Source organism: Carcharodon carcharias, chromosome 1 (assembly GCF_017639515.1).
Source record: "Carcharodon carcharias isolate sCarCar2 chromosome 1, sCarCar2.pri, whole genome shotgun sequence".
Taxonomy (NCBI): Eukaryota; Metazoa; Chordata; class Chondrichthyes; order Lamniformes; family Lamnidae; genus Carcharodon; species Carcharodon carcharias.
The window spans coordinates 41,200,722-41,224,328 of NC_054467.1; the positions used below are offsets into that span (position 1 = coordinate 41,200,722).

General features: G+C 42.5%; 1 protein-coding gene across 3 annotated transcripts in view; it reads right to left on the minus strand.

The window, feature by feature from the left end:
* Nucleotides 1-23,607, minus strand: part of spata5 (spermatogenesis associated 5) — a 496,065-nt gene that overhangs the window by 390,833 nt on the left and 81,625 nt on the right. For all 3 annotated transcript variants that reach the window (XM_041196527.1, XM_041196518.1, XM_041196509.1), the window contains one exon: nucleotides 12,384-12,593. In XM_041196527.1, the coding sequence (XP_041052461.1) occupies nucleotides 12,384-12,593 (210 nt within the window). The remainder of the gene's footprint in view (nucleotides 1-12,383; nucleotides 12,594-23,607) is intronic.

The following is a 23,607-nucleotide window of genomic DNA, read 5'->3' on the forward strand; positions in this document are numbered from 1 at the left end:
CACTGTTTTGTTTAAACACTGCAGACACCCTTTGCCCATATGTGTTTTTTTTAAGATACTTAACAGGCAGGAGCTTTAAATGCCCTGAGAGCTTGACAGTTCCAATGAGTTTGACAGTTCCAATGAGGTTATGTACTTTCAATGCACATTCATGTCTAATTTTAACAATCCCAATGGGCACCTTACCTGTCTCAAAGGGCTCCTGACCTCTTCCAAAGGTGTTCCAGGAACCATGTCCAGAAAGGTACCTTACCTCTCTAAAAAGGTACACCACTTATCCAAGCAATCCTGCAAAGTTTAGGTCTATTTCTACCAGGTCTAATCTCTGCATGTCGTGTTTCGCACTCATAGCTGACGAAAATCAATATGACTGGAGGCAGCTGCCTTCATTAACCACTGATGTGCAGATTGGAACCCACCACCACCTCCCCTCTCCCTCCATGAAAATGGTAGGCGCTGTGCGAGAGTGGGACTTCTAAATCCAGGCCTCCACAGCCATTTTCACAACAACAAAGAGGCTCTCTGCCTTTACAAAAATTCAGACGCCAGTAAAATACCATGTTACCAGACTGTTTTATTCAGGCTAAAAGTAAAATATTTATTTTATAAGATAATAGAACAAAGGCAATAAAACACAAGATAATGAGGGATATGGATGAGACAATATTCCAGCCCATTTCTCAGAATCACTGTGTCAACCATGGAAAGGCGGTTGACAATTGAACTTGAACGCAAGTGAATATACCTTTATACAACTTGATCTGTCTGCAACCTCAGATAAAATAACATCTCAAAAAGGACTGACCCAGACATCAAGTAATCTAACATCATTAAGTTCTAAATACAAACAACTTAATCAAGGAAAAGTATCTATACAGAAAACTCTTACTGATACACAGTTGAATCAAAAGAGCTTCATGTATTCATACACTTTTTAAAAAAATTAAGAAATTATTAAAGATATAGATAATCCAAACAATGCACTCATTCACATTACTTCAGCTATATTGAAGTTACATTTAAAGAAAAACACATTTTCCCTTTGGTTGAGAGAATAAAACCTATCTGCGTTCCAGTGTTTGTAAAGGACCCCATGGCACTAATCGACGAAGCTCAAGAGAGTTTCACCTAGTGTAATAACCAACATATGTCCCTCAACTACCATCAACAGCAGATTTGCAGGGATGTCTCTTGTTGTGGAACTGGGCTGTGCACAAATCACCTGCCTACAAAATAACAGTAACTGTATTTCAAAAGTAACTCATTGGCTGTAAATTGCTTTGGAATATCCTGAGGCAATAAAATACACTATATAAACACAAGTTCCTGCTTTTCCTTATATTTCACACAGGACAGAAACTGTATTTTCATCATAATACCCCCTTTACATTGTAACAAAGAGATGACTGCGAATAAATTGAGACTTTCATTTTCTTCAATGTTGGACCAAAAATGGCACATTCTGGCTAATTTTAATTTTTAAATTTCACACTTGATAAGGTCAGTCTAGTTATTTGAGACAGCATCTCCATGACAATATGAATACAATGTTCATAAGTTCACACTGTGAGATGCAAAGAAACTCCAGCTCCAATCCAATTCACCATGTCATTTTGGCTTTTAACTATCTCTTAGCTCAGGAATGTCAGAAGACATATATAGAGAAGGAAGGCCATTCAATCCTTCTAGCTTATTATTGCCAAAAGATTCTGTATAATGTTGTCCAGCACTTATTAAAATGCATTCTGTATTGATCACTCTTCATCTGATCACAATTTCCCGACATTTCCTGGCATCCATCCTATTGAATCTTTATATGTTTATCCTTCATACAGTAAAGTGAGGAGATGCAGAATAAAGTGGTCTGTGGCTTGGATACTGAAACATAAAAATTTGATCCTTCAGTCAACTCAGACAACTGTCCAGTACGGACATGTCCTATTCTGAAGTTCAGACTCATTTTTATATTTTATAGCTGGACACAAAGGACTGAAAAGATGACCAGCAAGGGTCACTTAACTTCTCTTATGGATTGAAATCATTCCCCTGTCTCAAGAGGGGGCAAAAAGAATATTCCAGACTGATGTGAATCAATGCCTTTTCCATTTGAAACCAATTCAAGTTTATCAAATTGAAGGGGTCATTCAAGAACCAAGACACTGACTGTCTCAAACCCTCAAGGTGTTAAACCATAACACAGGATGTTGTAATCAACACGAACACCATTCTTATTTGGATAAGGACTTGGACTTGTAGATAGTCACGTGATGAGACAGCCATGTTTTCTGTCTGCATTTAAAAATCAACACATGCTATTTGCAGATAGTCTCACCAAAGCCTTCAAACCACCTGCAAGTAATTCAAGCAGCTAAGGTAATTAACAGTGATACCTTGTAAGTGGGAAATCCTGGACAAGAGAACTCCCCTAACCTGTTCCAACTTTTGACTTCACCTGAGAACTAGTCTTCTTGAAAATCAATGACAGGAAACCTCACATCCTGCTGAGAGTCCTTTGGTTTACAAGACCCTTGCTTCAACTTTAAAACACAAACTTCCTTCAAGAACTCAGGCATGTTCACAAAAGACTGGAGATCATAACCTAGAGACTGAGTTACCCATAATTTGTACAGTTGTATTACTGGTGCATTCTCTGTGACAATGCCTCTACCAATCAGTGTCCACTTGCCAACCAATCAGCACTCTCTTCTCATATAGTATAAAGTTGTTGCTTCCCCTGACATTGTATTCTTGTGATGGTCCAGATGAGTGCAAGGCGAAAAGCTTTGACAAAGTGTCTTTTTTTAACAATATCAAGTTCTGTATTACCAAACGACTACAAGTGTACCACCTTCACCTGTAACCAATCTTTGTGTGTGTTTGTGTGTGTGTGTGTGTGTGTGTGTGTGTGTGTGTGTGCAGGGATGACTGCGTGAGATGTTGCATTTGAAGTTTGGGAGGAGTGTGTGAGAATAAAAAATATAATTTTTAAACTCTCAATCTTGCTACTGAAAATATTTAATTGGGTTGCACACACACAGGTTACATAAACTCACATTTCCTTCACACAAACATTCTGTCCATGACATAATACTAACATCAAAATCATAGTAAGACATAGCACCATATAAAATAGATGTAGGAGTTTTATCTGTAAAACATTACCTTTCCTGCTATTGAATTAAAAACTCCTTGAAATGTGTCAAAAACATTTTACCCTTGTTTCACTTCAAGCAAACCTCTATATGGATCATTCATTTTCAGACAGTCCCAACAATGCCAGTTCTTTTGCTACCCTGCTGTCCAGTACTTATCCCACCCACACACTCCCTGACCATAACCCTGACACCTTTAAAAAGTTCTTCCAGTAGTCTCTCTGGAAATTCTGAGAAACATGCGAAGATCCTAATCCTAGTTCCAACTCATGCCAACTGGGATAAACTTGAAGATCATTGACACACTTCCCTGTCCAAATGAACATTTTCTCTTACCATTATATTTCGAAAGTCTATGTTGATACAAGATGTGATTAAGCATAATGTCCCTCTACTCCAGAACTGGATTCCAAAACCAACTCATATGCTTGAGATAAGTTTATTTTCTCTGGATCCAACATAAATTTGGTTTAAGAGGCTTCAGCAGGGTAGGTGCTGGACGTAGGTCCATCACATAAAACCACCCATATTTGAGCTTAACTTGACAATGCCAGGCAAAAAAAAAATTAGAATGGCTAGGACATAATGGAATAAAATAATTGCACCAATAGCCAGAGTTTTGATATTCAGATTAAGGCACATTGTTGATACAGAATAAACGTAGCTCCATGATTCAGAACATTGGCATAGAGTAAAACAAGTAAATGAATAACCCAGCACAGAAACCTGCCACCTTAAAAAGTTCAAAATAATGCAAATCCGTTTTTGTCAGCTCAGGAGATCCTAATGGAATACTGTGTGTCTAGCTGGACAGTTTCCAGATTGAGCAGATTGCCTTTCTTATTCTTTCTTCCATTATTTTCTGTTTTTAAAATAGAACTTACATTTTGGTCTAGTCTGACCGTTAAAAAACTTAAAAGTGCTGGAAATATGCAGTGGGTGACTGTGAGCACTTGATACTCCAGGTTAACATTTCGGGTTGGATTCTTCAGTATGTGGTACCAGGTCCCATCTTCAGCAAACAAATATCAGATTTTTTCTTTCCAGCACTGACTGACCCAGCCATCCAATTCTAGTGCTTTACTTTTATTTAAGCATTTGCGAGTTTCCTTTTTATATCAACCCTTAAAAGAAAGACTCCACAGAAAACGCATCATAAAATATAAACAATCCACAGGTAACTGCAGACAACTTTCTGAGAAGACAGAGTAACATGATTTTGAAAATTTGGTTATGAGTTTTTCTTCCAGAAAAAAAAATCATCCCTCTAAGCATAACACAATCAAGAGTCTATTGAGCTGGCCCCACTCAGCATTATCAAAGAGGACAAAAGGCAAGCCTCCAAAAAAAGATAATTGCATAAAATCTACTGAAAGTAACAAAAAGCAATGTTATATACAAGAACAGAAATAGCTGAAGTAAGCCATTTAGCCCTTCAAACCTGCTCCGCCATCAATGGTTGATCTTTTACCTCAACTCCACCTTCCCGTGTCCTTTAATCCCCTTGGTATCCTAAAATCTATAGATCTCCGTTTAGAATATGCTCAACCGCTGAATACCTACAGTTTTCTGAGGTAGAGATTTATAAAGATCGACAACACTTTGAACGAAGAAATTTCACATCTCAGTCTTAAATGGTTGATCCCTTATTCTGAGATTGCAGCCTCTAACTCTAGATTCCCCAGTCAGGAGAGACATTCTCCCAACCTTGCCCTGTCAGGCTTGTTATGATCAGGTGAGGTGGGATAGGACAGCTCCTCATTTTTCCCATTCCCCATTTGTCCGCAACAGGTTTTTAAAAAAGGATGTGCTTGCCAATTCAGTAAGTGTTAAGCTGTTTATGTCCTGTTACTGTAAAAGATATCTACAAGCAGGTCTTCTTGAGCTGTTTTAAGAGGATGATAGTATTTATTGCACTTAACTTAAATAAAATAATAAAAATGCTCCAACTTTCATGCACACACACCTATGTGTTATGGAGTGGGAGGTTAGATTAAGCAGGCTTTTTAAGAGTTTGATTAAAGTTAAAGATATATGAGTTGATTACTTGGATGGTTTCAGGCTGGCTCAGTGGCCCCTCAGCATTTGGCGGAGGGGCAGCTTAAAGATCTTGGCAGTTGATGTATCTCATCTTCCGGAGAAATCAGCTGTCGGGTTGATTTTCTCTTAAAAATTTCTGCTTGTGGCACATGGATAGTCAACAGCAAACAGGGCCCGAGCTTATAAGATGGGTGGAGAGAGAGGGACACAGAGAGGGTGCCCATTTGGGACCTTCTGTCTCCTGGCTCTGCTGTGCTGCTGGTTTCCAGACTGACTTATTTCTCCCTGGTTCTCAGAGTAAATAAGATTTGTTAGCTGAAGTCCATTTTGATCATGTGACCAAATTATCAATGCTTCCATTGCCCACAGAAATTATTCAAAGATATGAGCCAGTGCTAGGCAATGGGGAATGCATGGTGGCTGTTCACACCAACTTATGATGAACTGGTTTCTCCGCAGCTCTTTTTAAAGCAATGAGCTTGGATAGCGAGAGTCTGGGGGAACATGGGTTTTAAATTTTGCTAAGTCCAAAGACAATAGGAGGTGCGAATACCGCTAATGGTTTAGTCTCAGCATATCCATTCAAGGGAGGGCACCTAACCGAGGATCTTTTAATTAAGAACTTTCCAGAGAATTGAGGTAACTCTGAGTCTGTGCAGAAATAAAAGTAACTTGAATCTCTTTGACCATCTTAATGGCTTGCTGTTTTAGTCCTTTTAAAACTTAAGCAGTGAATTTTAGCCAGTGAATACATAGTCATATTTGTATAAAATGCGACTTCATAACAAAGTCCCTAAGAATTTCATATGTTTCCAAGAGATCAATGCTCATTCTTGTACATAAGCCTAGTCCACTCAATCTTCATTCATAAGATTATCACCTTATCCTAGGAATCAGTCTTGTGAACCTTTGTTACACTCCCTCCAAGGCAAGCATATCCTTCTTTAATATGGAAACCAGAACTGTACATAGATATTCCAGGTGTGTTCTCACTAAGGCCCTATATTATTGCAGTAAGGCTACTTCACTTATACTCTAACTCTTTTGCAAAACAGGCTAACATGCCATTTGTTTTGCACCTCCATGTTAACTTTCTGATTTGTGTACAGTGATGCCCAGATCCCTCTGAATAGCAACATTTCCCAGTTTTTCACCATTTAAAACATATTTTTCCTTGCTATTTTTCCTTCCAAAGTAGATAACTTCATGTTTCCCTATACTATATTCTAATTGCCATGCTCTTGCCCATTCACTTACCCTGTCTGTAACTCTTTGCAGCTTCTTTGCATCTTCCCCACAGCTAACTTTACCACCTTACTTTATATAGTTAGCAAACTTGGATACATTACATTCAGTGCCCTCATCAAAGTCAAGGATATAGATTGTAAATAGCTGAGGCACAAGCACTGATCCTTGGGGTTGCATCGCTAGTTCCAGCCTGTTGTGGAAATAATGTCTCTTTAGAAATCTCTACTTGTAATGTAGTCCTCCAATTCTAGCCTCTTATGCATCTCCCATTTTAATCGCTCAATCACTAGTGATCGTGCCTTCAGTTGCCTAGGCCATAAGCTCTGGAATTCCATCCTTGAATCTCTCTGCCTCTGTACTTCACTATCCCCCATTAAGATGCTCCTTACAACCTAACTCTTTAACCAAGCTTTTGGTCATCTACCCCAATATCCCTTTATGTGATTTGGTGTCAAATTTTGTTTCAAAACGCTCTTGTGAAGCGTTTTGGGATATTTTACAATGCTAAAGGCACTATGGAAATGCAAGTTTCTGTACACAAATTATGCCTTGTATCTGCCTAACTCTTTTAAGAATCCGACCACTTTATTTTACTTGTGCCTCACCATTGGTTTCGGACACAGAAAGCAGGCAGAAAACTGGGTATTTGGGAAAGCAAGCTAAGTTCACAAAGATGAGAGCAGTTTAGGAAGTTATCTTTGATCACATAATATTTATTTGTGTTCAAAGCCCTAAACAAATTGCTCAAGGACTTAGGCAAAGAGGCAGCCAATTTTAAAATTTAGAAATGAACAAATAAACAAAATTGCAGTTACTTCCTCAGAAATAGCCAAATCACTTTACTACTAATTCATTAGATTTCTGAAGTTCAGTCACTTTAGTTATGGGCACAAAAGTGGCAGCAAGTTCCTGCAAATAACAAATCAAACGACTAACCAGATAATTTTTTTGTGGTGTCCGATACAGGAAAAAAGTTAAGTACATTTGGCAAACTCGGTCCTCTTTTTCAAAAAAATGCCACAGCTTCTTTAGAATCCACTTGAGCAGGCAGATAGGGCCTAGGTTTAACATCTAATTTTCAAGGCCACAGCTCTGTTAATGCAGCACACCCTCAGCACTGAAGTGACAGACTAATTATGTACTAAAATCCATGGTGTGGCTTGAACCATTGACCTTTCGACTCAAATGAGAATGCCATAAATGAGCCAAGCTCAGACACTGAAAATTGGGATTCAGCTGAATTTATATACAATTTGGGGGCCCTCTTGAAGTCTTAATGCAGTATTACTCGAGGAGATTAGTTCAGGATTTGGGCAATGTAACCAATGTGTCATTGATAGTGTTCTGTAACCATATTCCGACTGCACATCCCTGTACAGAGAAGCCACTACTGTATGATGGGAGAATGTGAGATAGGCTGGGAGCAAAAGCATGGAAGGGTAGTTCCCCATTTAACTTCCCTTAACTTTTTAAATTTACTTTTATTTAAATATTTTTAGAGTGCTTCTCAGATACCCTGTGTTGTGAATTTTTTTTTCACCTGTAGGACATTACAAAGAAAACAAGGTTAATCCTCTTAGGATGTGGATAAGGGCATGATGGCAACTATTCAAAATATTAGACGAAAATAATTCTCCATACAATTAAGCTAAACATATGGATAAAAGCAAAATACTGTGGATGCTGGAAATCTGAAACAAAAACAGAAAATGCTGGAAAAACTCAGCAGGTCTAGCAGCATCTATGGAGAGAGAAACAGAGTTAACGTTTCGAGTCCATGTGACCCTTCTTTAGAGCTCTGAAGGGTCCTGTTCTGCTCTGCAGAGCCCTGCTCTGAAGAAGAGTCATACGGACTCCAAACATTAACTCTGTTTCTCTCACTACAGATGCTGCCAGACCTGTTGAGTTTTTCCAGCATTTTCTGTTTTTGTTTAAGCTAAACAAGTGCAGCTATACAGATTGGATAAGCGCTACAGCATGCGAAGGCACTGTGTGCTGAGGAAGTGCAGTGAACAGTCATTAGATCAATGTTACAATATCAGAGCAATCCATTTGTTGATGGATTTCTGAGTGCAAATACCTCAAATTTACCATCCATATCTATTGGTTCAGTTACAACAGAAAATTACACAAATATTTATATGTGGTGATAAAATAAAAAATAAAAGGTCATATGTTTATAAACACTAACTGACTGTTTAACCCATTTGTGCATTTTAGCAAAATTCATCAGTTTGAAGGTTTTCAGAAACACTAGCATAACATTGAACGGTTTGGCATTCAAACAAAAAATGCATTCTTTCAAAACACAGGAGAATGATGTCTTCTTCAAAGTTTGACATTAGTATCATTACTCACATATCTCCATATAAAAGTCTAAAATTGTGGTACTTTGTTTTCTTCATAGGTTTTATTTCTGGCAAGCCTAAGTCTATGCTACCAGCAATTCTTATCCCTATCCCATTCTTTCCTATTGATAAAAAAAAGAGAACATGTAACATTTCTTCTTGAGGGAATCTTCCTTTCTAGTCATTAATGTGACTGACAAGCACCAAATGATGATTCAAGAAGCAGCCTCACTGTTTTGGTGTTCAGAATTAGAGCTTGCAGATGCCAGCTACTGCAGTGCCAGGCACCTTGGAGTACCCAATCAACAGTTCGAGCATCTAATTTACCAAGACAAGGACATAATGAAAATGTTCACAAGAATCTGCATCAGTTAGTCAAACAAGTTGTATGCAGTAGCAATTAAGGTCACTAAAAATCTTTAATGATCTGTTGTATGAAGTAACCATGTATTGTTTTCATTCTTATGCTTAAAATAACTAATCAAAAATGTATTTTGTCTACCAAACATTGAGGTTATTTTTGTTCACCAAACAGCAATTAAAATCATGAAGAGATGTAATTTCTATCTTTCCTCAGTTCTGATGAAGGGTCATCATCAACCTGAAATGTTAATTCTGTTTCTCTCTCCACAAATGCTTGTAGCCCTGCTGAGTATTTCCAGCACTTTGTTTTTATTGCAAAATTAAATGTTGTATTCCCTATCCCCAAGTCCAAAATCATCTAAATATACATAGAGAGCAAAAGTGAGTATGCCAATTCCAACCTTCCTCAAATTCAAGCAAAACCCATCAGCTCCCATTTTGTTTATTCTGCCTGCCATTCAACTTTCATCCTTTTATACCATACTCTTATGGATATATGAAGTGAAGTCACAGATCAGCCATGACCTCATTGAATGGTGGAATAGGCTAGAGGAGCTAAATGGCCTACTCTTAGTTCTTTGTTCTGGTAACATTCCACTGGAGTCTTAAAAGTTGGACCTAAAACAATAGCTCAGTCTTTCTGTTTCATGTAATAGTCTCCTTTAGTTAATCAATCCTTTTGCTGCACCACAGATTACAATCCTGGATGCAACTGATCTGTTATGATCACTCTTATGAACCAGCCTCCTCTCCTCTTTAATCGGATTTCTCAAACAAATTGGCTGAAGTGATTTTAAAAAGTGGCCCTACAGGGCTCAAGTGGGGAGTTGGGCTGACTGGTTTGCCCTGCAGGGGATCAATGTTGTTGATTCAACGAACATCTAGGCTTCAGAAAATCCATGCACACTGCAACAGGCACATACATTTTATCCTAATTCTTCAAAAAAACTATTAAATTTATCTAAAAGGAAAATGACATAGTGGGTGAAGGCTTTTCAACAGATCCATTGGGGTCTGCACTAACTTGACAGAAACACAACCAGTCAACTGTGTGCATCAAGTAAAATGCTGGACAGACATACAGGCAGTAAGGTATTTTGAATATATGCACTCGATTCCCATTCCCGACCATTGTCCAGGGAGAGCTGTTTGAAGTGCATGCATGGTTGCCAGGCAAAGACAACATTGGACTCAGTTGTAAGGCCTCCTCTCAGGGATCAATTGACATGCAAAATCGAGGTTAGCATATGAAAAATGGCTACCTGTTGGGGCATCGAATGACCATGGAAACACACCCAAGCAAGTAGTCAATGCCCGTAGCACAAATAAGAAAATGGCCAGAATCTTGACCAGTGTCATTAAGGGCAATAAATGCCCAAGCCAAGATAGTGTGTTACATGGTGGTGAAGGTGGAGGGGAACTTGGAGGTGATGGTATTCTCATGGTATTGCTGCCCTTGTTGGCTACTCACAGACCTAGGAATTGCTGTTGAAGGAAACTTGGGAAGTCACTGCAGTGCATCATGTAGATAGTAAGTCCTACAGCAGCAGTGGGTTATTGGTGGTGGAGTGGAGATTAAGTCCAAATGCAGAGGCAATAAACAAGGAAGAATCCTTTCTCCTGGATGATTCAAACTTCTGGAATGTTATTGCAGTTATTGTACCCATCCATTAGAGAAACTATAAAGAATGAGGGGCTGAGCCACTTGACATTTATTGCAACAGTATTGATATGGCTGGTCAATAGTGGCTCCCAACCCCCAAACTTGATAGGGAAGGAGTTAGCAATGGTGAAGGCCAGATTGGACGTTTCCTTCTTGGAGATGGTCATCGTCTGGCACTTATGTGGTATGAGTGTTACCCGGCATTTGTAAACCTGAGCCTTGATTTTGACCAGGTCCAGCTGATGAGTGGAGCTTCATTATCACAAGGAGTTGTGATTGGAACTGAATACTGTTGACTCATCAACTAACAGTTCTATTTCTAACTTTGTGACAGAGAGAATATCATCAATGAAGCCACTGAAATAGTTCGGCAAGGATGCTGATCCCAAGAACACCTGCAACAACATCTTAAGGCTGCAATAATTGGCTCACAACATGCATTGCCATCATCTCATAGATTCAAGTCATAAGAGGGATATCCTCTTAACCTCCACAGATCTTAATTTTGCTAGGACATCTTGATCTCATGCTCAGCTGAATGCTGCTTTGATATCCTGGGCAGTTACTCTTATCTCTCCTGTAATTTAGCTTATGCCCGTGTTTGAGCCAATGTTGAAATGAGGCCTGGAGTCAAGTGGTTCGGCAGAACACAAGCTCAGCCAACTTTGCCCACTGAGCTCTCCACTTGACAATTCTCCCATTTTCTTCATCAACTAGTGTTGAAGTGAACCATAGCTGCACCTGAAGATACTTCCCTAGGCCCAATAAAAAATATATATAAAAGTATTTGTAGAGGAGTAACTGTCTTCTGAGAATTAAATTGAAAAAATAGTCCCAATGTCTTCTTTGGCTCAATGTCAATTGTTTTCTGATTACTCTCCTGTGAAATGTCTTGGGTTGTTTTAAAAAATAATCAAGTTATAGCTCATCCGTAGCTGCTGGGCATCCTTTACAATAACGGTCCACTAATAGCAAAATTAAACTGTACTGTTTTTAAAGACATTAATGCTAACTTTTTAAAATAGAACTTTCAAGAACAGAGCCGAGGTACAGGCAGCACCTCCATCACTCCCTGCTGTAATATCTGCAATTTGTTGCAATATGCAGATGCATGGGAACACCACCACCTGCAAGTTCTCCTCCAAGCCACATGCTGTCACCACCAATGCACAGTGACAGCAATGTGTACTATCTACAAGATGCACTGCAGGAATTCACCAAGGCTTCTCAGACAGCACCTTCCAAACCCACAACTGCTACCATTTAGGACAAGGGCAACTGACACATGGAACTGCCATCACCTGGCAGTTCCGCTCCAGGCCACTCACCATCCTGACTTGGGACTATATTGGCATTCCTTCAGTGTCACCAGGTCAAAGTCCTGGAGCTCCCTACCTAACAGTATTATGGGTGTACCTACATCACACCACATGGACTTCAGTGGTTCCAGAAGGCAGCACACCAACAACTTCTCAAGGGCAATAAATGCTGGCCCAGCCAGCGACACTGACATTCCGTGAACAAATAAAACAAATCTGTTTAAAAACTTTGTCATTTGTACAGTATTACCTTCACAGCCAAGAAATTCAGTCCGCTTTCATTGGCCAAAGCTTTTGCTATCATCGTCTTAGAGCACCCAGGAGGCCCATAAAGCAGAATTCCTTTCGGAGGCTGAATCCCCATTCTGGTAAAGGACTCTGGGTATTTTTGTGGCCATTCGACAGCCTGCCGGAGTTTCAGTTTCACATTTTCCATCCCTCCTATGTCTGACAAGGACACCTAAACAACGAAAAGGTATTGATCAATGCAGGATCACCTTATGTATCCAAACTTTTCATTTTGCAGATAACTGCTGGCTATTAAATAACATGTAAACAAAATATTGTCTTTTTTAATGCTATAAAAACCACTACAAAGGATATCATATTTAATATCACTAGCGTTTGCTTAGGAATAGCATCCAAACTTATCAAAAAGACCAATATGGCATATGAATTGTTAAATCACATTACAGTTCTGGGTTCAATTTTCCTAATAACGAAAGAGGCCATATCAGTATAATGCTCATGTATTTGAGAACAGGAGAGAGACAGGCAAATGGTATATATTTCCACTCACCACCTGCCCATAAGTAGAAGGTGTCTTGAATTATTTTTAAAGTACTTGGTGGTGTGTTTTCCCAAGCCCTTGGTTTTTGTTATTCAATTTACTAATAACACACATCCACACCACACGCACGCACGCATGCACGCATACAATAAAGGGGAAATAGAAAAAGGAGTTTTATAACTATGGATAATAATGGTACAAGAACTACAGAAATGAATATTAGTTCACGTGATTTCCAGAGTATGAGTTCAAGTTCAGCTGGTTGAAGACTGGAGTTGTAGAGTTCGCTTTACAGTTGGTGCTGTTGCTGCAAGATGAAGTAGGCACACAGAGACTGGATCGGTTCTGCAAGCAATGATAGGATATCTTCCAGCAGAGACAAGCTTGAGGAGCAAGTTATTGTTCTGCCTGGAGTTGTGCTTCTTCGGGGATTCACTAGTTGGATGTTAAACAGCAGACTGTTTGTGAGGATGAAGATGTAATGTGAAAACTGTCCAAAGATGCCGGAGGCTTGGGTCTGTGACATGTCACATTAATGGTTAATTGCAACTTAACAATCAATTTCTGCCCGTGGGATCGGAAATTCCCACCTGTTTTTGCTGTTCTGTCAAATTTTCCACCAACTGGAAAATCCCACCCTTTGCTTCTGGACAGAATTGAATTGTTCCTCCTTAGGAGAGAGACAAGGTGGTTATTGGCATCTCTTCCAGTATGAATTTCAATCTCACTCTTTTGTGACAGTTCTGGTGGGCGAACCAGTTCGCCTGCACTTCCTCTGCTTTCGTTGATTACAAGGGGTCTGTACAATGAGGTGTAAGATTCCACAGGCTGAGAGAGGAATTCTTTTGTGCTTGTAACTCCTGTAGTGACTCCCAGAACAAAGGCCCAACCCTGTGGTCACATGACTTGTAGCAGCCATCCTTTTTGGTTCAGCAGAAAATTCATTTTAAAGAATAACAGTAAGAACAAAGTTTTGAACACAGTACTGGTTTTATTTTCGTGTCGTAGGAACCCAACAAAATTAAAAGTATGTGTTGTAAGGCACTCCCTTTCAATTTTTTATTTTCCTCTCCTCAAGGCACTTGGGTACAAATGCCCAGCTGTTAATTTTTCATTTACAACTTTAAAAAGTTCAATCTTCTCCTCACCCAATATCATTTTTCAGCACGGATAACTAGACTAAGTTCAAGTGCATGAACTCAAGCTTATTTTCCCCTCTCTTTTCTGGTGCACATTCCACCACCTCCACCATTACTATTGCTATTACCTACTAACTCAGAACAAAATTGGAATCAAAGCTGGGGCTTTTAGCAAAGTTATTACTTTCTTGTCAAAGATAATTGTAGATCCCCAGAATCTCATTAATGAGTAAACAAAATGATATTTGCATTGTCTTCATTGCAAAATGGCAATATAAATTTTCAAAACTATGAAGAAAATTGATGACGTTGAGCTAGATAAACTGCTCACATAAATGAAAATGCAAAATTAAGCAAAATAGAATGAAAATAATATTGGAAAAAATAGTCATCTGTACTATTCATCAGGGATTAAACAGGGAACTACTTTACAAAAGGGGTTAAAGAAATGTAGAATAACTCACCAACGAAGGGCATCACACTAACAGAGTTTGGGTTAAACAAATGGGCTTTGAAGGAAAAAGAGGATTGATGCAAAAATATAGGAAGATGGGATTAGGATCAATCAAACAAGAATAAATTTGTTGTGCCAAATTGTCTCTTCCTGCTCTTAAAATTTCATGTGTTCCAGAATACCATGCATTTGCTCACAGGGAGACATTCAAGGAGTCCTACCAGCATCACCCCCAATTCTCCTAGTTACTATAGGACTGAAAAGTTCTCAAGATTAGAGTCTCAAAGTGGAAAAAATTCTGTTCACCTAATGCTAGAGAGAGACTAGGCATGCATAAAGGCTGAGATACACCTGAGGGATTTGAAGGATGGTGTCTTCTGAATCGTAACCTACGACAGTGCCATCTGAACTCAAAGTGCTTATTACAGTTTAAAAAATACTCCTAGCTATTAGTAATGCAGTATGATGGTAATGCTACTGGATGAATAATCCAGAGGCCCAGACTAATGCTCCATTGACAGGAATTCAAATTCCACTGTGGCAACTGGGGGGATCTTAAATTCAATGAATTAATAAATCTGCAATAGATTTGCTAGTCTTATCAATGATGACCACTAAACTACTGGTTCATCGTCAAAACCCTTCTAGTTCACTCATGGCCTTCCAGGGAGGAAATGTGCCACCCTTGTTGATCTGGTCTACATGTGACTCCAGAGCGATAGCTATGCAGCTGACTCATAACTACCCTCTGAAATGACATAACAAGCCACTCAGTTGTACTAACTGCCACAGAAAAATTGCACTCTGGGTGTACCTACATCACATGGACAGCAGTGGTTCAAGAAGCCGGTTCAATATTACTTTCTCAAGGGCAATTATGGAAGGGCAGTAAACGCTAGCCTTGTCAGCAACAATCAAATTTCAAGAATAAATTTTTAAAATTTACCTAATCTGCACCTTCTAGCAGTTAACTCAACAGTTAATTTGACGATGACCTGAGAGCAGGTCTCCTCTTGTGCTTTTAACCATTGAATATGATAAAGAGACAAAGATTAAGACAAAAAAGGATACTTCTTTAAAAAAAAGATTAGGGCCAGGATTTTACATTGGTTGGGCGGGCTCGGTGGGACCGGGCGCAGGTGGTCAGGAGCCGCCCGCAATCGGCTCCGCAGCGTCATTTTACATGGGCGGGCCAATTAAGGCCCGTCCTGCGTAACACACGACTCCGGCATCAGCGAGAAGGGGAGGGCAGGGGTGGGAGCTCAATGTCCACCGGGTCCAATGGCGACCCAGCAACCAATTCAAAAGCGACTGCAGTAGCCACGCGAAGGCTGCCATTGACTTGGAGGGCTGCAGTCATGGAGAACATCAGTGATGAACACGGCAGACGGGAGGGCAGGTCAGCAGGGCAGTCGGCCCTGTAGTTTTCCGACAAGTGTCCCACTGCCCTCCTGGAGGAGGTGGCAGCACGCCAGGATGCATTTGTCCCCAGGGATGGGAGGAGGAGGTCCCCCCCCCGCCTCACCAAAAATGCCTGGGAGGAGGTGGCATCCAGGGTCAGCTCCCATGATGTGGTGAGGCGCACATGGGTGCAGTGCCATAGCGGTTCAATGATCTCCTGCGATCAGGAAGGGTGAGTACTGTGTTGGCATGTGTCATTTAGCACCCCCCCACCACGGGCCTCAGAGTTCTTAGAGCATGAGTGAGTGGCAAATGTCAATGAGGCAGCATCTGGGCAAGGGTTGAGCCCTGGCTGCTTGGAATGAGTGTCTTGCAGCTCCAGGATCATGAATCGGCTGAGCCCTGTGAGGTGTTCCTTATGTGGGTTTGGCCAGGCTGCAATGGCAATGCAGGTATAGGGTGGATTAATCAATGCTCCCCTCTCTTTTCAGGAGAGGACATCCCACAACAATGCTGAAAGATTGCGGTCTGGCTGAGGTCTGCCCCACCTTTTAAATCTTGTCCAGGTACGGGCAGGAGGCACTGCCATGTGCCTAGATCAACCGGCCGTAGTGAGGTTGGGGTGCCACAGGGAGATAAGAGTGCAGTGCACTGAGGTCAGAATGTCTGTCACAGCAACCATTCCACTGTTATCTCTATATTGATGTGAGCCTCGAACATGGAATTCCTATTGAACATGGAATCCCTATTGATAATGGAAAGATGAGGGCACCCTGATTCAGGTACCAGGCATGCACAGTAATAGTGTAATGACTTCAACTAATGACATGCTCTTGTTCTTTGTTTCAGGCTTAGCAGACCCCAGAGGATACAGAGGATATAAACGCACCAGTGTCACACCCTCTTAGCCAGACAGGCACCAGTGCAGATACCAGCACCTCGGTGAGCATTAGATTGGCGATAGTATCTCGGTGCACAGCGGTGAGGACACTTCACACTCTCTTGAGGTGCAGGTGGAGGCAGACAGTGCCCAGGGCCCCAGCAGTCCTCTGACTGCTGGGGGCCAGGAACATGCTCAGTCAGTGGCTGATGATGTTCCTCTGGAGTCATCCCTGAGGCAGCAGATGCTGGAAGTCTAGCAGGGTGTGCGGGAGGATCTGGCAGAGATACATGAGGGAATGCGTGCCATGGTCTTCGTTGCGGAGGAGTCCATGCGGAGCATGAGCAACGCAATGACCCTCATGGCTGAGCGCACTGCCTCCTCCAAGGAGACAGTGGCGACTCTCATGGAGAGGCTCCTACAGGAGCTCAATTAGGGCTTCCCGGTGATGCACTCGGACCTACCAGCCCTCACATCAGTAATGACCCTACGTGGTCGCTATCAGTGTGGGAGATGGATTGGGCACCCAGTATCCCAGCTAGGTGCCCATCTACCAATGGTGAGCAGGGAGGTCCAAAGCAACTTGACGTTGGCACACAAGCTGCTTGTCATCTCTGCGGGATCCTCTCAAGGTGCTCTAGATGAGGGCAGCAGCTCCTCTGCCATTGACCATGGCATCCGATGAGGCTGCGGTGACTGAGGAGATGCCAGCTATGCCACTGGCCGCTCCCTCCCAGGCAGGGCCAGCATAGGCTCTATGGGCCAGGGGACGCCCACCAAGTTCATCAAAGCCAACAGGACAGCAGAATGAGCAGGCTGATTCCAATGCTGGTGCCAGCAAGGGGGAGCACCTAGACGTGGCACCTGCAAATGCAAACTTAAAGTACCTCAAGCACAACACGGACTTATCACAGGTAATATTTTTTTCCCTCACTTTTAAGTCAGTTATGAGTAGGTGTGATGGAGAACACCTTTCCATTTAATTGGTTTGATGTATGCCAGGCACCACACCATTAAATGTGTTTGTGTTCAACAAGCCTCTGGGTGCTTCATTAGTTCTGCAGGTGAAGGGTAACCCATGATGCTATGGATGACCTGTTTGTCACTGAACTTTATTGAAATAGCACATAGCCCATGTTTTTCACCAAGCAAATGTTCCTGTCAAGTATCAAGTATGGAGCCTGCAGCACTGGCATGTGGTGGCGGTTCATCTATGGTAGGCTAGCTGAAGGGTCGTTGGGTCAAAGCCTCCCAGGTGTCCCTGCTGCCCTGGAGGTTGCCCAGGTCAGCATCTATGCCCCCAGCGTTCTCCTGAGTGTGCTTGTCCTCGGACTCACTACCGGACTCATCATCTGCTGCCAGAGCAGATGCGTCAACACTTTCTTTCTCCACTGCGTCTCCACTTTCTAGCGCCAGATTGGGGAGGGCGCAGCATGCAACCACTATCAGTGACACACGATCTAGGGAGTATTGCAGTGCGTCCCCTGAATGGTCCAGGCTTTGGAAGCACATCTTGAGAAGACCGATGGTTCTCTCTACCACTGCCCTTGTGGAGGCATGGCTCCTATTGTACCGCTGCTCGGCCTGTTCTTCAATGGCAGAGAGGTGTCATGAGCCACCTTTTGAGGGGATAGCCCTTGTCACCCAGCACCTTGTCAGGCTGGAGCATTGAAGAGCCTCAGCACCTGGGAGTGTCTCAGGGTGTAAGCATCATGGGAGCTGCCTGCGTAGGTTGCACAGACTTGCAGAATCTGTATCCTATGGTCATACACTATCTGCACGTTCATGGAGTGGAATCCCTTCCTGTTGACGGAAGCACCCGGCTCACCCACTGGCACCTTGATGGCCACATGTGTGCAGTCTGTTGCCTGAATGCGGGGGAACCCTGCAATCGCAGCAAAACCTCTGGCTCGCTCCGCCTGGCTGGCCTCGTTCATGCGGTATGAATGAAAGTCAATGTGTGCTCTGAACAGAGCTCTGTCACCAGATTGACACAACTGTGGACAGCTGATCACCCACTGACCCCTGGAAAGAGCTGGAGGCATTGGCATTGAGGGCCACTGTGACCTTCAGCGCCACTGGCACGGGGTGTCCACCCTCACTGTTGGAGCTGATCTCAGGACCCATCATCTGACAGAAGGAGGTCAAGGTCTCCCTTGAGAGGCGGGGCCTCCTTCGGCATTGCACCTCAGAGATATTGAGATAGCGGCATCGCCACCTGTAAACCCTGGCAGCAGGATAGTGGCATCTTCTTCGGCCCCTTCCACCTTGAGCTTCCTGTTGGCCCTGTGCCTCTTGTACCTGCACGTGTCCTCCCACAGGTCACTCCCCTGGAGGCTGGATAGAGACACCTGGCCACCTCCCCCTTTTGGCCCTCTCTTCCACCTCACAGGAGGTGCCTCCAGCAGAGACCACAATCTCCCATTCCCAGGGTGAGGGATGGCTGTCTGATACCTGGAAGACCCCAAGTTCTTGACTCCTCCGGAGTCCTGAACTGAAGCCTGTTATTTCTGTCAAAGCAGATCTGAAGCGAAATGAAGTTGTCCTGTGCACACAAGCAAACAGCAGTAAGTTATAATCTAAAGTACTAACAACTCGCGTTAGTGAGCCCGCCCACTCCCCTCTTATCCGGCCTGTGGATGAGTTTGAAAATGTAGCCTATCCGCCTGCCCTTTGAGCCCATGTGACACTCCGGAAATCGCACAGACTGCGTAAAATCAAAGACAATTGGTGCCTCAAGGGCCTTAATTGGCCCGTTAATTAATGATGGGCGCGCCTCCGTCCTCATAGCCTGCCCGCCTACCAAAATATCGCGACTGCGCGCGGTGACGTCGGGACGCATGCCCAACATCATCGCTCGTCATTTTATGTTCCGGTGTGTCGGGCCAGCCCCCACATGCCGAATGTAAAATTCTGCCCCAAAAGTTGGAGTGTTATGAACAAACAACTGTAACAAAGTTATTTGTTGACCAATCTCAGCAATTATAACATACACAGCAGCCAAGTCAGAACATTGGCTGCCAGAGTGTTGGGAGGCTTAATTTCATCAATATGAAGTGGTCAAGAGGCATCAGTGATATATCATGATATAGAGAGTAAATCTTGAAGTGATGACAAAGAGCATTAGAATAAATAGATTAATAGATTGAGCTGATGAAGCTGTTTTCTATCAAAGTTTCAGATGAGGATAACATCTCTTTAGAAAAAATGTCTTCCCCATTCAGGAAAGAGAACTGATTGCTCATTTCTTTTCCCTCGTACATCACAAAACATGGGAGGAACATAATATTTCACATTGAGAGTCTCAGGGAACATAGCAAATATAATCAAAATGACAACAAAAACAGTTAGAAAAAGATAAAAATAGTCATTAAACATACCACACACAGAAGCTTTTGAAATAAATGTGCAAGAGAAATAGAACAAAGTAAGCATATCGGGCTGTCAAAAAAATACTTTTAGCACTAAAATTTATCTATATTTATTTAGAATTTGGAACACAGAAGTATATTCTTATGACAAACAGAACAGCCTCAATGTTAAAATGAAGGTAGCCTTCGAGCAGGATGGGTGGAATTGCATCGGTGAAACATGGAAGTCAACAAGGTGAGATAGACTCTGCAATATCAATTTAATTGTACCAATGAATTTTGGCATCTAGGCTTCAAGTCTCCAGGGATGTGATACGCACCCACGTGACATGGTCTCAGGGGCAGATTTTCACCACTGTCGGGCGGGCTCGGAGGGGCGGGCAGGAAGCTGACCGCCACCCACGATCAGGGGCGGAAGGCAATTTCGTGCTGGCGGGCCTGAAACATGAGCGAGGGGAGGAGTGTGAGCCGGGCAAGCGCAACCTTCATGCATGCGCGCGAATGCGCACTTCATAATTTCCCTGAGGCACAGAGCTGCCTCAGGTAGATGAAGTGTTATATAAAAAAATAAAGAAAGTGAAAATGTAATGAAACATTTCCCCACTGTCACATGAGCAGGGACATGTTATTAGTTAAGTTTTAAAATTTTTATTCTATTTTTATTTATTTTAGGAAACCCCATTAAGTGGAGGTGGTGGCAGTGGTATTGTCAGTGGACTGGTATTCCAGAGACCCAGGGTAATGCTCTGGGGACCCAGGTTCAATTCCCACCATGGCAGATTGTGAAATTTGAATTCAATAAAAAATTCTGGAATTAAAAGTCTCATGATGGCCATAAAACCATTGCCGGTTGTTGTTAAAAAAAACCATCTGGTTCACTAGGAAATCTGCTGTCCTTACCTGGTTTGGCCTACATGTGACTCCTGACCCACAGCAATGTGATTGACTCTTAAATGCCCTCTGAACATGGGCAATTAGGGATGGGCCAATAAATGTTGGCCTAGCCAGTGACGCTGACATCCCACGAATGGAAAAAAAATCCCACCCATAGATGAGGTTTCCTAAAAAATGCAAAAGCCGCTTGGCATTTTCGCCTACCCACCAACTGTAAGGCTGGGCGGACAGCGAAAAATTCAAGTTAATTGATCATTTAGTGGCCTTAACAGGCCATTTAATTGTTGGCAGGCACACTGCCAACTTTAGCACACGCCCGCTAAACAAAATATCGCCTGATGTCAATGCACGTCATTTTCCACTTAAGCGGGTCAGGCACGTGCCTGCCCGCTGAGCTAAAAATTTTACTGCAGAAGTACTTAAAATGGCTTGGCTCAGATAGAAATTGAAGATGTTCAGAAGAAATGGTGAACAGAGGGCAAGGGCAGTACCAAGATTTAAAATTATGCTTTGCTGGAATTACTGCTGGGTGCAGTCTGGAATAGGAGAGACGTACTTTTCCCCAGCAATGGAAGGAAGTAACCTGCTGCTCTCACCAAAAAGCTGTGGTTGGAGATAGCAGAGAAGGTGAGTAACAGGCGCGCTGTGCCCAGGTATTGGGTGCAATGTAGGAATCGGTTTAATAATTATAACCAGGTCAGAAAGATGAGTACGTTGCTGATTCAACTACATCCTGTGCTTTAAACACTCAGCCACTTCCCCCATGTTTCACTCTGTCTTGCTAAGTGTACTCCATCACATCAGCCCACACACCCACTCAACTTTCAGCAGTACCCAGCCTTCACTTCCTGTACACTTCCCACTTATTCATCTACCGTTGCCATTCACCATTGCCTTATGCAAGGCGGTCCATATGTTCCATGGTTCCCTTCACGAATGCACAGCATTCATGAGGTAAATGTCTCAAATTCAGTCATAGGTCTGTTTTTCCACCCCTTACAGGAGGGGCTGCAAAACACAAGGGAAAGGAAGAGGACACAGGGTGGTCTAGCAATAATGATCCAGCTTGCTGATGCAGAGGAGAAAGCCCTGGAGGTAAGTGGCAAGTTCTGCGTATCTCTGAATCAGAGATAGACAGGAAGCTCAAAGGTAGCTGGTGACAAAATTACAAATGTCTCTGACACAGATATGCTGACTTCATATCACCAATGGCTGAGCTAGGAGAAGACAAAGTATGGCAATTGTAAAGAATGAGACTTTTCCACAGTTAAATCATATTCCTTTCTTTTGTCCTCCCGGGCCTTCACACGCACAGATAATGTTACAGGATATCCATGAGGATGATGCCTCGGGGACCTCACTCCTTTTGAGGATGCACTGTAACAGGGTTTACAGGTGTGCTTTCATATCAGTGGTTCCACAAACAGTTAACTCAATTTTCACCTGATGAGTCATGCCACACAAATGAGCATGAATAGACATGCATGGCAGGACACCTGTGGAGAGTTAGGGAGCGTAACCCTGTCTGTCTAAGCTCTGCTCAGCTGGATACAGGTGTTGAACCACGGGACCACCGAGAAGGAGAATTGTAGACGGGCAACAGCAACTTAGCCGAATGCTAACCAAAGTGCCACACATAATCTGCACATCAGTGGAGGGGATAGAGGAGACCAACTCAATCATGAGTGTATTGGTGGCCCTAGAATTGCAAAAATGCCGATTTGAACAGTGGTTGCCTCCATGACCTTGGCCATGCAGGAGTCCCCTGCTGTCTTAACCATGATGATAGATGCCATATCTGTAGCCTTATAACATGCCACTGCTCTCCACCAATCTGGTCCTCAGCAGAGCAAGAGGAGTGATGTTGCACTGGCCCTGGAGAAGGATGATGGTGGAAAGACACATGGAAATGGGGACTCAACTAAGAGTACTCCCCCTTCTTAATCATTGCCCACTCCACTACCCCACCCCTGAAAAACAATTGGCTTTGAGTAAACAGGAGTGTATCAGTTCCCTCTTTGGTGTTTCCCTCATTAACATCTGGCACTGCACAGTATACAATGTACAATTTTCTTGAAGAAATGATGGATGAATCCTGAGAAGTAGGTGTAACCATTTTAGCCCATTAATGGATTCCATCATGTTCCTGCAGTGGTGGGCCAGCCCAAAGGCATAATATTAAATCTCAAAGGATGGTAGTCCTTCAACATGAAGCATGAAAGCATGCAAGTGACTGCCAACTTCATTGGCTTCTCTCACAGTCCCTTTATTGTGACTCAGTTAATCTTGCCAATGCTCTGTCAACAAAGACACTGAATGGCTTAAAGATCTGGATCTTGATACTTCTGCGCCACCTCAAAACTCCACAGGAGCACAAATACAATACGGTATTTTGTGAACACAAATCATAGTTAAAATATATTTCAGCACCCGGAAATGAAAGATCTGCCAATGTGATTGCTCTGGAGGTACATGCCAATATGCTCCTAATAAGATCAGTGAGATGTTTTTCCTGTTTGTTGCAAGATGCACAATATCAGCATTC